The following is a 17427-nucleotide window of genomic DNA, read 5'->3' on the forward strand; positions in this document are numbered from 1 at the left end:
CATAACGTCTCCTGCATGCAACTCACATCTAGCTCAAATGGAAATATTTATTTATTGCAAACAGAGACTGGGGAAGAAAGAGAGGAGTAGTACAGAAAAGGAAATACATTACAGGAGCATATTGGTCTCCTAATGGTTAAGGGACTGGGCGTCTTACACAAAGATTGCAGGCACACTCCCAAGTTAAGATCTAGAATTGGGATGTTTGGCATGGCCTGAAATAATTGATTAAAGTGTCCTTCATGGAGGATCTCTTCACAGTTCTGCAGGTGAAGGCTAAGTGTTACTGTATGATCATCATGCAGTTCTTGGCAGAACTAACCCAATCCACCTCATCAAGACCCTATCAGCAAACATGCTATTATTGTGAAGTTACATGAGCTCATGAAGTTCTGTGAGGAATGTGGCCATTTCCTTATGTTTTATCTATAATTGATAGGCATCCCTTTTTTGTGTGTGCCAATGAAATGTCCTGCTTTACCATCCTAGAGTACAATTAGAGTCAACATGAAATCAAAATAGACAAATTTTTTTAAGGCCTCGATTTTCCTTTTTGGCTAATTTCACGAATCCCTCTTTTTTTCACTTTCTTACTTTACTTTCCCCTTCCCTCCCCTCCAAACACCTCCATTCTGGTTGTATGTAACACCCATTTACATGATCCAATCAAATTGCAAAGGATAAAATCAAGTCCTGTCCTACATTCTCAAAAATCGGTCACATTACGAAAGTAAAAGTGGCAGTAAACGATGACTTTAAACTCATGTGATGCAACAAAAACAAGTGTTTTCTTAAAGATACAAGTAAATGCAATAAACTATGTGGGCTGATTTTATCAAATTCAAATCAAGGGAGAGGTCATTGTTTGCTTCCTCAGCAACTAAACTTGATTCCTTTTCTTGACAGCAGAGGGGGTTATTGTTGCTAACTACTACCAACTGACACCAGGTCTGGCTCCAGCTTTAAGATGTTAGGTGGAACTGACAGTTGGTTAGGGGTGGGTTGATGGGTATTTGCCAGGCTGGGACAAGCTCATGATTGGGTGGGCTGGGACTGGAGCTATATGCTGCTGAGCAGTGGTGGCTCAGTGGTTAAGGCTCTGGGTTACTGATTAGAAGATTGGGGGTTCAAGCCCAAGCACTACCAAGATGCCACTGTTGAGCACTTGAGCAAGGCCCTTGACCCTCTCTGCTCCAGGGGCACCATAACATGGCTGACCCTGCACTCTGACCCCAGCTTAGCTGGGATATGTTAAAAAAAAAAAAATTTCACTGTATATGTGCAAATGTGTGATAAAAAAAAAATTAATTAATTATATCACACATTTAAATTGCATAGGCTCTTTAGCACATCATATGCCATACCTGGGTTTTTCTTATATCTACTGATATACAGTATGCATGTATCCATGTATCTGATCTAATTATCTAAGATTTGTCACTGTACTCGCGTTAAATGCCATGTAGTCAACAGATTACTGCATAGACTTTATATAGATTCTCATAACTAAATCTTGGTAAAAAGGAAAGTGTTTACTCCCATATTGTTCATTATATGCAAGTTTTATTCTCTCAACAGGAAAACAAACACAGATGTTTCAGTTTAAGTTTATGTGGTAGAAACTGATATTGAGTTGCTTCTATGCATAGTAGCTTGGGATTTTAAATTTTTCCATAGTCATGAAGAGACTGTCCCTGTATTAAAAAATGCATTACAAAATGCATATGGATTAAACATTTTACATCTGTTGCAAAAGATAACCAGTCAGAGTCACCAGTCTAGAATTAATAATTTTATTCCAGTTTAAATGAAGTCATGCGATAAGTGCTTTTCCTTCTAAGGTCAGGCAAATGCAGTAACTATCTCTAATTTGTATTAGTAAGCAACAGTGTAAACACTTATTTTGTGAGAAAATCAATTAATTCTATAGAATTTCAGCTGTTACTGGGGGATTTCTGATATGAACAAAGAATACCTATCATAGACTTTGACCACTTCTCCAACATATTGTCTGTTTAAAACATAACAGTTTGACTACTTCTTAATCAATTTGTCCATGCAATCACATCTCAGCTCTGCTAGATCTGCTGTTGCCATCTGCTTTTGTTTATTGAGTTCTCTCAATTTGAGAGATTTGAAAACAGAAGGCTTTTTCTGCAAGGCTATTACCAAATAGAAAAAGTAAGTAGCTAGAGAGTATTACTGTATATGCTGTGGCTGAATTGCATCTTTCTTGATGCTTAAAAATTGGCTGCTATCTTTGTTGTCCACAACACTTCTAAGACAAACATTTCCAACCAAATAAACAGTATATCACAGTGTGTTCAGAAATCAGGAGTTCATGAGTTTAGAACTCCCTTATGGGCAATAATTTTATAAACTTACAGACTTGCATCTCCCACTCTTACTGTATATCTTACACGAACTAATTCTAACAGCTTTCCTCAGCATTTTGCAGTATTAAATGCATTTTTATGGTCTACAGTGCTTTTATAGGCTGAATCAATCACAGCAAATAATTACCCAATCTTTGTGATTCTTATCTTCAGACATTTGGCATGTCTTTGCTTGTATAACTGAATCAAATTCAAGTTTACTTCATTTGCATCAGTTAGATTAATTTGAAGTTGTGTGTTCAGAACTCCAGATATCAACCCAAGCAACCGATCAATACTTTATCATAGCCACATAACAAAAGCAAACACTATGGTATTGTAAACGGTAAAACTATAAAAGCTAAAACTGTACATTATCAATGCATGAGTATCAGGAAGAATGCATTCCTAATTATTTTAATCACAACTCAAATAAATGAAACAGATTGTGCTGCCTGCAAGTCAACAAAAACTTGTATGTACTTTTGTGACATGGACATGAACAGCACCATAAACAGCAATGCAGACTAAAATATAAGATGATAAATGGAGTGGGCTGATGAGATGCAAATACAGAATAATTTAGGTTAACAGGTTCCATTAATAACAATATGTTGGTACCTAAGTGTAAAAAATGCAGCCATTATTGTCCAGTTTTTTTTCTGCAGCCAATTTACAAGATTAAATCAGATGTTTCTAAGAGAACACTGAGGTGGGGTTTAAATGTTTTACTGGCCCGGCCCAGCCCCACAGTTAATTGGACATGTGATAAACACAGCAGTTTGAGTTTCTGTCTGAAACTGTCCAGCTGATATCCCACTGGATTACCAAAGGCTGCTGAATTGAAGTTCAGGTAAACCTTTTATTTACATACTTACAATTAAGCTATATAATGACAAAAACCAAAGAAGACACTTTGTGCCTACTGATACATTGCAATGATAGGCTTTTCAAACATGACACTCTGATATATAAAGGAAATTGCAAAAACTTCTAACTCTATATTTGTAACATATTTGTTTTGCAATTTGTCTAAGTCTTCATCTACAAATATAAAATGAAGTAACATGCCAAGGGGGCTATAGTGTAACTTTTAATTGCTTAACAATCCACCTCTAGAGCAATCCGTTATCAGTTCTATACAGTACTTAAGCAGTAGAATATCAAGAGCCTAAGCAGAGATTTTGTATAGAACTGCAGAAATGAACAAACTCCAATCAAACTATGAAATCAAACTAATTTGGCAAAACTTATACTATAAACAACAACACTCATAGTGGTATTAAAGCTCAAAATTTCAGTTTGTAAAATGCTACAAAGTATGTCTATGTCTTCTCTTTAAAGCATTTTGCCTTTTTCTAATATAATGGAAGAAGGGTTACATTTTATTATTATTATTTTAATTAAATTTTTTTGTGCAATGGCCTGGATAATAGATAACTTTAAAAAACAATTAATATTAAAAGTGAGCATATGGTCACTCTAAGGACTTGAGCACAGCTTTATATCGCACCATAATTTGTGTGAATTGAAGAGGTGAGAATAATAACTTCCCTTTAGCAAAAAGGAAAATCAAGTGAAAAGACTTCTTATTGCTTTAAAATGTGAGCTATTCAAGAAGGGCAGAGATGTTTAATTTTATAGCAATGCAACTTGTTAGAGCACATTTAATGTTGCAGCTGAAATGAGTAGAAACTTCAGAAGGAAACAATATATCTTTGAATAAACTTTGTAGAATTGATTCTTTGTCATTTGTAATTATTAAAGGAAGATGGAAAAAACATTCAGATAATGTCATGGGATTTGACCAAAGAAATTTCTGCCAGAACTTAAATGTCTGTCAGCAGCAATTCTGCTCATGCATCTAGTCACATGGCTCCCTTCATGGCTAGTCAACTGTCCATAAGGATTAACTGGATTATTTAGATTCTAACTCAGTGATTTGTTTTCACAATTGAACAAACTGGTATTGTTTTCATTAAAGAAAATTATTTAGAAAAAAGCCTTTGTCTGCAAATAGAGTATGAGTCAAAACAGTGAATTTGTGTTCACTCTGAAATTCCTGATGAAGGTCATTTTATAAATATGTCTCACTATGCATGCATGCAAGACCTGTATTGTGACATGCTGGTTAATTGAAGGAATATTCCGAGTTCAATACAAGTTAAGCTCAGTCGACAGCCTTTGTGGCATAATGTTGATTACCATAAAATAAAAGTGATGTGTAAGTGATAAAATCACTAATCTTTTCTCTGTGAAGTTTTGTCCAAACATATGACAATGTGATATCAACAAGCCCTAAAACAACTGTAAAATGATGATTTAAACAACTTTACAGCTCAAATAACACAAGTTTTAACAGAAGAGAGTGCTTTTATAAAATTATAAGCTTCACATTTCTGCCTTTAAACCCTCCAAAAATAGGCCCCATTCACTTCCATTGTGCCTTACTGTAACCTACATTTTTGCTTTTTTTTAAATAAAAGGAGGGACGAGTCGAAATCATTTTTTGTGGTAATCAACATTATGCCACAAATGCTGTCGACTGAGCTTAATTTGTATTGAACCTGGAATATTCCTTTAATTTATCAAGAAATTAGGCTACATTTTAGACAACCCAAGTGTCAAAATTTACGTTATTCATACCCTGAATGATTGGGTGTATATTCTGTATTTCAGAACAACAACAAACAGTTAAATGGGTTATACAATGAGAAATCAAACCAAATAAGAGTTTAAGATGCTACGAAAGAATAATGTTGGTCCGGCTATCCTTATGAGGACTCTCCATAGACAAAATTATTTTTATACTGTACGAACTATAGATTCTATCCCCTAACACTACCCCTAAACCTAACCCTCACAAAAAATTTTCTGCATTTTTACATTTTCAAAAAAACATAGTTTAGTATGTTTTTTAAGAGATCTGAATTATGGGGACACTAGAAATGTCCTTATAAACAACATTTATAGCATAATACCCTTGTAATTACCAGTTTGTAACCTAAAAAAATATCCTTGTAAAATAAATTTATTAAAATACATTTTGAAAAATAAATAAATAAATCTAATATTGTGTAGGTCCCCCTCGTGCTGCCCAAACAGCACCAACCCACATCGCAGAATAGCATTCTGAGATGATATTCTTCTCACCACAATTGTACAGAGCGGTTATCTAAGTTACCGTAGACTTTGCTAGTTCGAACCAGTCTGGCCATTCTCTGTTGACCTCTCTCATCAACAAGGTGTTTCATCCACAGAACTGCCGCTCACTGGATGTTTTTTGTTTTTGGCACCATTCTGAGTAAATTCTAGAGCCTGCTGTGCGTGAAAATCCCAGGAGATCAGCAATTACAGAAATACTCAAACCAACCCATCTGACACCAGCAATCATGCATGCGATTATCTAATCAGCCAATTGTGTGGCAGCAGTGCAGTGCATAAAATCATGCAGATACGGGTTAGGAGCTTCAGTTAATGGTCACATCTACCATCAGAATGGGGAAAAAATGTGATCTCAGTGATTTGGACCGTGGCATGATTACTGGTGATATAAAAACAGAATGCTATTCTGAGATGCGGGTTGGCGCTGTTTTGACGGCACGAGGGGGACCTACACAATATTAGGCAGGTTGTTTTAATGTTGTGGCTGATAGGTGTATATATTGAAGGATGAAGCAGTGCAAACTGCATTTGAGCCTACAGAAAACTTGAAGCTAGTAAATACAGCAAAGCAGTGTTTCTCATTTAATATGTGAAGAGGTTGTGGAAGTCCCAGCAGAAGTCCCAGTAGCCCATTTAATTCTAAGGGTCAGAGGGAGGGTGGAAAATAGGCAGGGGGAACTATAATTAATTAATAAATTAATAAAAAATAAAAAAAATAAAAAACTTGACTAACATTTTAAGTGGACCTCAGAGCAAAGACAAGATTATATAAATGTATGTTATGGCCTGTTTAAGTGAAATCACTCAAGATAGCCTTCTACGATTAAAACATGTTGCTTTTTAATATGCCTTTTATGAAGATTCCACCTAATCATGAATGGATGCCTTATGTCAGAAAGGAAAGTGCAACATACAGTAAGTATTTAGTTTACAAATAAGCTCTCTCCCAAATGTTGTTTTATATTACCACTTTGAAATGGCAAAAAAAATAAATAAATAAATAAATACAAAATCAAGGAAATGTGGTGAAATAAATGTGGTGAGGAGTAAAATACTACTTTTAACTAGTTGGGTGCTACCAGCATGCAATGAATGAGGCTGAACAATTGTTTGTTATGTTACTAAAAACAACTTTCCACCCATGGTACCAAAAAAAGTGGCGCTGTAATTGTAATTCATAGGCTTTCTCACTCAGATGAGATTCGAGATGATGCCCAGCAGTGGTGATGGGAAACATCTGGATCTCTCCAGGCTAACGGATGCTGAAGCCATGCATGTCTGGCAGGTGATTCAGAGAGACTTACATCTGCGGAAAAAAGAAGAGGACAGACTAGGGTGAGACATCCATAACCACATTTCATTCTGAAGATTTTTTTCTTTTTAGATGACACACCTAAAGCAAAACTTTATTTCTTGTTTTTAATATGCAATTCATAGCAAAATTGTCTTCAATCAGAAATTATTATTTTATTCAAGACTTTCATTTAAAGACCAAATATGTTGTAAAAAAAATAAAAAAAATAATTAAAAAGCCATGTGAAAACCATGTGATTTATTAGAGCCGTTTTGTGTATGAGTACCATCAGCTACCCACACTTGTTCCTAAATGGTCTTGTCTGACCATCCATGGCCCTGTCTGACCTGGTGTTTCATATGTGGATCAGGTGATTTGCTGGATTTTGCTTATCAGAAGTCTTCTCTAGTCTGCTCATCTGGGATTTGCCATTTGACTGGAATAGGATAAGGATATTGTTAGTTACCTTCATGTATTCATGAGGATGTGTCTGACAGCCTTTGACCTCTCATATAGTAGTAAATTTGTCATAACAAACTGTTACCAATGTTCAGGTAATTGGCCATTTATATATATATATATATATATATATATATATATATATATATATATATATATATATATATATATATATATATTCTGGTTCTGCTTGTTCATTGCATGCCACTTGCATGCTCTGGCACTATCAGGTCCAGTTTCTAACATTATCGACACTGTTGAAGCTTCCTTGTATTTCTAAAGAGCAAATACTGTAAAAGCCATCTCTTGTAAAATCCTGATGTTTGTTCCTGTGTTATTGGTCATTTGCACTAGTGATTCTGCTCTTCAGTTTAGCTTTTGGCACCTCAGATACCATTACAAAACAGAGCAAGCCCATGTATGTCTAAATTCCATTAATTTTAAAAGAGGTAATAGGATTTGTCTCAGCATATTGAATAACATCACATGACATTTTTGCTTCAATTCTCCCACAGTTGGAAGGCAAAGGCTGGTTCATTGAACTCATAATGGACACGTGGTGACAAATGAACATAAGCAGAGGTATATGTATTTATAATACATTCGCAAGTGCATAGGACACTTTTTGAGTGTGTACACGCACTCTCTTGGCAGCATATAGGCTTAATTGAGAGCCTGCGTCCAGATTTGTCGGCGAAGGAAATCCCTGTGCAAGCTGAGAGATGTGCGCTTGCGCAGCCAGTATATGGATGCGCTCTTGCATGATAGGCTATGCATGCATTCATGGCATTTAACAGTATTATAAGACCATAGAACTACGGTCTATTAAAGGGATAGTTCACCCAAAAATCTCACAATTTACTCACTCTTATGCCATCCCAGATGTGTACGATTTTCTTTCATCTGCTGAACACAAATGAATATTTTAAGAATTTCTCAGTTCTTTTGGTCCATACAATGTAAGTGAAAGGGTGCCAACATTTTTAAAAGTAATCCATAAGACTCTAGTTAAATCAATATCTTCAGGAGCTATGTGATAGGTGTGGGTGAGAAACAGATCACTTTCACATTCTTCTTCTTGTGTTTTTGGTGATTCACATTTCTTGTGCATTCCGCCCCCTACTGGGCAGGGAGAAGAATTTCAAGCAAAAAAGTACTTAAATATTGATCTGTTTCTCACCCACACCTATCATATCACTTCTGAAAACATGGAATAAAACACTGGAGTCTTATGGATTACTTTTATGATGCCTTTATGTGCTTTTTGAAGTGTCAAAATGTTGGCACCCATTCACTTGCATTGTATGGACCTACAGAGCTGTGATATTCTTCTACAAATCATAATTTGTGTTCTGCAGAAGAAAGAAAATCATAAACATCTGGGATATCATTATGGCAAGTAAATGATGAGAGAATTTTCATTTTTGGGTGAACTAACCCTTTAAGCTGGACTATAGCTCATTAACCCAATAATTTTCATTTATCTTCACAATACATTTTTATCATATTTATGTATCTTTGATTTTCCTTGGTGAATTTATCATCAGTCTCCGCGCCTCCCCTGACATGCTCTGGCGTGCCTCCCCATTTGAAAACCATGGTTCTAGGGTTTGCAGACTCCAGGACTAAACAATGTGCTTTATATTTGTTGGATTGCTTGTTCATTGCATTTTTGTCATTATTATTATTCATAAAAGAAGAAATATAACAATTACATTTTGTAAACAGGTTTTTCTGCTTCACAAATGTCTTTAATACATTTGATTATTCTGATGTTCTCTGGTTTCATGTGTCCATTATGAATTGATTATTATGTTGTAATGTTATATATCTTACTCATTCATACAACTGGACTTAAATTATTATGCTGCATTGCTTTCAGCCTTTGCCAAATAGAAGTTGAAAGAGCCACAAGTACATTATTCAATGTGTGGATGAAAGCTCCTAGCAGGTTGCTTCCTAAGAAGCTCCCATTTTAATACTCCACAGCTGTGATACAGAGACGTCATTGTGCTGGTATGCCATCCTTTTGGCCATGATGCTTGAAAATTTGGCACATTAAGCATGGAGGATTTCAAGAGAGCACAAGAGAGGAAACCCCTAAGGCAGCATGTCAGTTATGTAGAGTCATTTTTCTCCATCTTAAACTGTATGTTGTACAGTGCTTGTAATCTAAAATGTAATCAGCCGAACCCCACCTTTTGCCCTGAACTTGATCATGTGTATTTGCACAGAGTTTAGAAATGCAGTGACTCAAACAGAATTTAAAATATTGAGATTGGCCAACTGTATTGAATGATTCATGAGAAAATGAGCTCAATATTCCTAATGTCCATGGCTAACACAGTTTTACACAGAATTACTCTGTTTGCTTGCAGGGAGCTGAAGACCAAAATATTGAAAGAGGATACAAAGAGAGAGTTGCTGGAATATCAGCCAAAACTCAGCGATTCTCTCTGCATCCGTTGTCTGCAGCCCTTCAAATTCCTTGTCAACAGCAAGCGCCAATGTCTGGACTGCAAGCTCTTTGTCTGCAAGTCCTGCAGCCATTTTAACAAGAAGGACGGATGTGGTTGGGTGTGTGATCCATGCCACATGGCCAGGTGAGCCTTAAAGGGATAGTTCACCCAAAAATTAAAATTATCTCATGATTTACTCATCCTCTGGTATTCCAGATGTGTATGACTTTCTTTCTTCTGCAGAACACAAATTATGATTTTAGAAGAATATTTCTGCTCTGTAGGTCCATACATGAATGGGTGGCAAACATTTTAAGCTCCAAAATCCACATAAAGGGAACATAAAAGTAATCCATATGACTCCAATGGTTAAATCCATGTGTTCAGACACAATATGATAGGTGTGGGTGAGAAACAGATCAAAATGTAAGTCATTTTTTATCATAAATTCTCCTCCCTGCCCAGTAGGGGGCGATATGCACCAAAAACAGAAGGAGAAAGTTAAAAGTGAAAGAAAAAGGGACTTAAATATTGATCTGTTTCTCACCCACACCTAAAGACATGGATTTAACCACTGGAGTCGTCTGGAGTAGGGATGTGCAAGAATTGTCGACTAGTATGTTCAACAACCGACTAGTCGATTAGTGACATCGACCAGTAATTTTTAAACAATAAAAAATAATTAAAAGGTTTTTACTTTTTCAATTTTAATATTTAAGAGAGTGTGTAATATTGGAATTATTGTAGTTTAAATATTTTTTCTAATCACAAATACTATTACAATTAGTATAAAAAAGTATAATATAAACATTGTTTTTATAAATCTGACGGTTTACCATATATGCTGCAGGCGCTAAACTGAAAACAAGCGCTGCCTGAACAAGTTTCACAAAAGTGAGAACTAATGTTGTACAATGCAATATTTGCAAAATAATGTCAAGATAATGTCAATAATGCTCAGAATGTCAATGATGTGAGCTCAGAGTCAGGGGTAGAATCTTCATCCGCCGTTGCAGAAGAGAAAACTGAAAAGCGATAACGGCCGTCAATTGCATTTTTTTATTTATTTAATTTTTTGGTGAGGAATACTACTCAAACACTCTTAGCCAACCTACAGAGCCAGATATACATGTGCATCTCAATAAATTAGAATGTCGTGGAAAAGTTCATTTATTTCAGTAATTCAACTCAAACTGTGAAACTCGTGTATTAAATAAATTCAATGCACACAGACTGAAGTAGTTTAAGTCTTTGGTTCTTTTAATTGTGATGATTTTGGCTTACATTTAACAAAAACCCACCAATTCACTATCTCAAAAAATTAGAATATGGTGACATGCCAATCAGCTAATCAACTCAAAACACCTGCAAAGGTTTCCTGAGCCTTCAAAATGGTCTCTCAGTTTGGTTCACTAGGCTACACAATCATGGGGAAGACTGCTGATCTGACAGTTGTCCAGAAGACAATCACTGACACCCTTCACAAGGAGGGTAAGCCACAAACATTCATTGCCAAAGAAGCTGGCTGTTCACAGAGTGCTGTATCCAAGCATGTTAACAGAAAGTTGAGTGGAAGGAAAAAGTGTGGAAGAAAAAGATGCACAACCAACCGAGAGAACTGCAGCCTTATGAGGATTGTCAAGCAAAATCGATTCAAGAATTTGGGTGAACTTCACAAGGAATGGACTGAGGCTGGGGTCAAGGCATCAAGAGCCACCACACACAGACATGTCAAGGAATTTGGCTACAGTTGTCGTATTCCTCTTGTTAAGCCACTCCTGAACCACAGACAACGTCAGAGGCATCTTACCTGGGCTAAGGAGAAGAAGAACTGGACTGTTGCCCAGTGTTCCAAAGTCCTCTTTTCAGATGAGAGCAAGTTTTGTATTTCATTTAGAAACCAAGGTCCTAGAGTCTGGAGGAAGGGTGGAGAAGCTCATAGCCCAAGTTGCTTGAAGTCCAGTATTAAGTTTCCACAGTCTGTGATGATTTGGGGTGCAATGTCATCTGCTGGTGTTGGTCCCTTGTGTTTTTTCAAAACCAAAGTCACTGCACCCGTTTACCAAGAAATTTAGGAGCACTTCATGCTTCCTTCTGCTGACCAGCCTTTTAAAGATGCTGATTTCATTTTCCAGCAGGATTTGGCACCTGCCCACACTGCCAAAAACACCAAAAGTTGGTTAAATGACCATGGTGTTGGTGTGCTTGACTGGCCAGCAAACTCACCAGACCTGAACCCCATAGAGAATCTATGGGGTATTGTCAAGAGGAAAATGAGAAACAAGAGACCAAAAAATGCAGATGAGCTGAAGGCCACTGTCAAAGTGCTCTATTTGACGTATTTCATGTACCAGTTGCACCGCGTTACAGGCGGCTTTTTATATTCGTGTTCGAGAGAACTACATATCAATTTAAATTCCTTCGTTTCAGTCTGTCTCTGGCTCTCCGCACGTTCACAAAATGTATTGATGCAGTGCTTTGAAAATTGAAAATGAACGGTGTGTGTGTTTTGAATTACCTCAGCAATTGGTTATTACTAGCCAATCAGAGGCACTACTGAGCGAACCCAGAGTCTTGCTGCTTTGCCATATGGAAAATCTGGTCTTAATGTCAACTGGCAAAAAGCACACTTTTCCCCAGCCTGTAAATCTCCTTTTTAGGAGTTCATGCGTGTGCACCTCATGAACAAGCGTGTACAGCCCATTCTTCGGTGTCTGTTTCAGTTCAAACTGAAAAAACATTACCACTGAAGTCATTTAATTTTCATGTGCATCACAGTAACTCGCCACTGTCTGGCTGCTCTAGCAGCATGGACAGTACCAGCCTTCTACCAACAGGGTGTTATGCTGGGTCAAGTTTTCAGAAAGACCACAAATGCATCCAAAACAGGTTGGGGCACATTGTGTAATGGCTTTCGACACCTGTGGTGTGAAATGGCCGTGACATGTCAACCGCCTAGAGCTACTGGCTGTCTTTCTAGCTTTGAGAGCTTTTCATTCCGATATTGTGAATCACCACATTCTGATTCATTCGGACAACACAATAATAGTGGCATACAGTTGCAATCGAAATTATTCAACCCCCCCAAGACAGTAAGGATTTACAAAGGTAAGCTTTTCTGATGACCCAGAATTTTTAAACTTTACATCTACGAATTTTTAAACTTACAACTTTACATTTTTAAACTTTACATCATCACAATTAAAAGAACCAAAGACTTAAACTACTTCAGTCTGTGTGCACTGAATTTATTTAATACACGAGTTTCACAATTTGAGTTGAATTACTGAAATAAATGAACTTTTTTTAAAAAAGTTTTAAAAAATACAGCCATGTCATAATTATTCAACCCCTATTGCATGTAGCTGTTTCTTAAATATGTAAGGCTACACAAGTAATTGTTTTAAAACAAAATTAAGTCATCAATCTGCAATGGCACTTATTTAAGTTTTAAAATTTAAGTTTAGCGTTGTAAGCAAAAATGTATTTCTATGCAAAAAATGCAATTAAAAATAAGAGATTATTTCATTACACAAGAAAGCAGGGACGGACTGGGAAGAAAATTCGGCCCGGGATTATATCAGCTCTTTGTGTGCTATGGAGAATGCACGAAAGGAATGTCCATCTCCAAGCAAAGACTTTCTCACTGGATCGTTTATGTGATTGCCCTAGCAAACATATACTTATGCCTCTCCCCTTAAGTACGGGCTCCCCATCATTTACACAAGTATGTTGTGATGGAATTCTGTTCCCCATATGCGTTAGCACACAATGTCAAGTATACTGAGTCGTAAAGGAACGTCTCGGTTACGTATGTACGTAACCTCGGTTCCCTGAGACGAAGGGAACGAGACATTATGAACGGTGGCCACACTACAAGACTCAGAGTTCTTCTGAGGTGAAAGAGATGTGCTCCATTTCCCTCAGTCAGAAAATTGAAGAATGGTGTTTGTGCACCTGCTTTTATATACAGCTTCGTGCCTAAAATGCTGGCCTCAAACACCATAGCCAATATTAGAATATTGGCTTTATTGTAGAGAGGTTTCAACTAGGTCATGTGGAAGGACACTCCCCATATGCGTTAGCATGCAATGTCTCGATCCCTTCGTCTCAGGGAACCGAGGTTACGTACGTAACCGAGACAATATTCATGTCTATGAACGCTATCATGATGATTTTATGAGCAGTGATGCGTAATGTTACCCACACGCTGTTTTAGGCATTGTGTGTGTTATTATTAGTTCTATTGTTTTTACTTCATTTATATTCACATTTATGAATTTTACTTGTTATGTAATAAAGACATGAACAACAAAAGGTGTTGACAAAACATGAATTTAAGGGTGAAAAACACAGCAGCATACAAAGCGGCACAACAGTATTTTACTCTCTGACTTTTCGGCTCAGAGCAATGTTCCTGCTGTTTCATTCAAAGTCTCTTTTTTAATTATTTATTTTTTTGTATAGCTTATCTGTTTGAGGCGGTGTGCTTAGCGTCCACAGCCTATTACTAATAAAAGTGTCTGATTGGTGTCTTATGGAAATTACTCCAGCCTAGTTATACAGAGCATTATTGACCGACTAGTCGACTAACCATCGACATAACCCACTACTAGTCGATTTTGAAATTATGTAATTTTGCACATCCCTTGTCTAGAGTACTTTTATGTTGCCCTTATGTGGATTTTGGAGCTTCAAAATTTTGGCACCCACTTACTTGTACTGTATGGACCTGCAGAGCTGAACTATTCTTTTAAAAATCTTCGTTTGTGTTCAGAACATGAAAGAAAGTCAGTGAGTAAATGATGAGAGAATTTTCATTTTTGGGTAAACTAACCCTTTAACCTAACGTGTACCTGACATAGAGTGTGATGTGCATCATTAGAAACAACTCACAGGAAAATTATTATTTGAAAAAGTCTCAAAACACCCAGTCTTTAGTTTGTGGTTTGAGACCATTTTACTCAGTATTTGGACATCTTTAATTGACACTAAAAGATTTGATTGAGAAGTAAAAATTAAAATCACTAGAAAAAAACACTTGGCCATATCCTATATCCTATATGTTGTTTGCTCTTCTTTTTTTTTTTTTCTTCTTCTTCCCACAGAATCCTCAAGATTGGCACATTGGAATGGTTCCATGAGAATGTACGCTCTCGCTTCAAACGTTTTGGCAGCGCAAAGGTCATGAATTCACTTTTTAAGTGGCTAAACAGCGATCGTGCCTACTCTCAAACTGATCTCAGAGGTAAACTGCAGCTGCAAGTAACAAAAAGCCTGTTTAATTGAGCAACACCTCTCACCTCAAAGAGCAGCCAATGGGACCTTGTCCACACTCCATTCAACTTCTTGAACAATAATAGAAAAAACTAACCTCATGACTAGAATGTAATGTACAAAAAAATTAGATTTGATTCTTAATCTGTTGATAATGATCAGACAGCTGAAGCAACATCTAACATATGACTATACTACAAGAAAACTGAAGGAGGAGTTTAGAGGAGAGAGGGCCTCATAACTTTGAAGGATTTAGTTAGAGATCCAGAGAGTGAATTGGCTGGGCCAAGTCATCCATGTGATTTACTTCTTTACACAGTCACATGCCTTTTTTCTCTCTGTGCCTGGACTCAATTGCATCTCTTATCCAATTTTCAAGCTCAATCTGTCCTGAATACTGAGGTCAGCAAGAGAACATTGCTGTTTGGTTCAAATGAGATTAAACATTCAAACATAATGTTACAAAAATATTCCGTGATTACATAAATCATATTGCACTTATACAAAACAATTAGTTGCAGTTCTTCAGGTGTTTAGGGAAGTGCTACATAAGAGTTGTTACCATATTCTGTTTTAGGAGAAAATAACATTGAAGTGCTCTTAACCCAGGGTCCTTTTGTCCCATTGTATCCTACCATGAGCAGAGAACAGCATGTGCGAGGGGCTAAATGTAAGAAAATGTAAATTTGTTTGAATCAAATTTGATTAATAGATTTTCACAAAAAAAAATAAAAATAAAAAAAATAAAAAAAATAATTAAAACTGTGTGACATCTTAAAAGGCTAAAGGTGAAAGTCCATAACTGGTTTTTCAGTAAAGACCACAGGCAGAACTTTCATTGTGTTGATTTAGCAAAGCCTGGTTACAATAAAAATGTGTAAAAAAACAAACAACAAAAAAAAAAACGATGTGACATTTATGGTGTATTCTTTACCAAAAACAGGTCAAAAATTACCTGAACACACTAGAATGGTTAAATCGTCAGTTCCTTTGGTGTCTGCCTGAGAATTATGTGCTGTGCTTAAATAGATTTTGCTTCCTGTAACAAATCACAGCTCATTTTCCGTCTCTTGTTTTCTTTTGTTTAACTTTTCATCTCTTGCTGTTCCTCCCTAACTACTGCCTCTCCCCATCACATAGAGCCTCGAGACGATGATACGCACAGCATGCCTGAAGTGCACAGTGAGTAAAAAGAGTCCTGTTCATCTGCGATACAGACATTCAAAACACTGATGTCATGCATCAAAGCAATCAGTGAAAGTCTTTCTTCCATCCGAACAATACAGCAGACATTTGTTCACATTACTCACATTATCTCTGATTTAATAACGTTGGGAACACAATGTATGTGAAAGAAAAAACAACTTTAAAACAACTTAATTTGTTTCTGGAAGAGTGAAACCATTTCTGCAAGTTATTTTTGTAAAAACATTAAAGGGATAGTTCACCCAAAAATGAATTTGTATCATCATTTACTCACCCCCATGCCATCCCAGAAGTGTATGACTTTCTTTCTTCTGCAGAACACAAATAAAGATTTTTTGAAGAATATTTCAGTTCTGTAGGTCCATACAACACAAGTAAAAAATAAAATAATAAAAAAAAACCTTAAACTAAGTTTGGCCTATCTGATCTCATCTTTATAAATAATAAATAAACTTTAACATGTAATTTGTATGATTTAACTTTAACTTAACATGACCGGTATGATTATTATTATGTGGATTTGTCATATTAGCTCAAATGTATTTGAACAGTCATTCTCTGTCTCTGACATCAAAGGATTCATGTTTGAAATTCTTGTCATCCACACAGCTGGTTCTCTATATAGCCAGGAGGATGAGCAATCTGAGGGGCCAGACAGACGGCACTTCAGCCTGGTACTGTAAAATCTCTTTAAAATCAGAAACTGTTTAACATCCGAGACTCCTCTGCTGCAAATTAGCGGTAAAGGAAAACGAGAAGCAGGACCTGCACATTTGCCTGTCAGAGGCTCTTACAGTTCACCACTAGAGGGAGATTGCCCTGTGATGGTCTAAACATGTCTAAGTGAAATAATCATAGTAACACTTTTTTTCTTCTTCTTCGTCTTCTTCTTCCCAGTGTAACACTTTTTTTCGTCTTCTCAGTGTTTTCAACTGGGTTTTTTTTTAATTATTATTATTTAAACAATAAGCATGTTAAACAAGTTGCATCATCAACATAGTACAAAGAAATGTACAAGAAAAGGAAAAAAGAACAGAAAGAAAAATAGTTTGTTACAAACAGTTAGGGGTTTCAAGACAACAACAACAACAACAAAAAAAAAAAAATCATGATGTTAAATTATATAAATTACATTTCTTTACAAATCTTTTTTCTTTACTATTTTTACATAATGTAATCATGTTGTAATAAC

The 17427-nt window shown here is 36.3% G+C and overlaps 1 protein-coding gene across 3 annotated transcripts in view; it reads left to right on the plus strand.

The window, feature by feature from the left end:
• The first annotated feature begins 3146 nt into the window (after positions 1–3146).
• Positions 3147–17427, plus strand: part of LOC127448433 (melanophilin-like) — a 28688-nt gene continuing 14407 nt past the window's right edge. For 2 of the 3 annotated variants that reach the window (XM_051710937.1, XM_051710940.1), the window contains exons 1-6: positions 3147–3228; positions 6736–6875; positions 9672–9896; positions 14861–15000; positions 16170–16211; positions 16845–16909. In XM_051710937.1, the coding sequence (XP_051566897.1) occupies positions 6736–6875; positions 9672–9896; positions 14861–15000; positions 16170–16211; positions 16845–16909 (612 nt within the window). In that variant the 5' untranslated portion in view covers positions 3147–3228. Of the gene's footprint in view, positions 3229–6721; positions 6876–9671; positions 9897–14860; positions 15001–16169; positions 16212–16844; positions 16910–17427 lie in introns of all 3 variants that reach the window. The other variant, XM_051710938.1, reaches the window with a different exon arrangement.

The sequence above is a fragment of the Myxocyprinus asiaticus genome, chromosome 11 (genome assembly GCF_019703515.2).
Source record: "Myxocyprinus asiaticus isolate MX2 ecotype Aquarium Trade chromosome 11, UBuf_Myxa_2, whole genome shotgun sequence".
Classification (NCBI taxonomy): Eukaryota; Metazoa; Chordata; class Actinopteri; order Cypriniformes; family Catostomidae; genus Myxocyprinus; species Myxocyprinus asiaticus.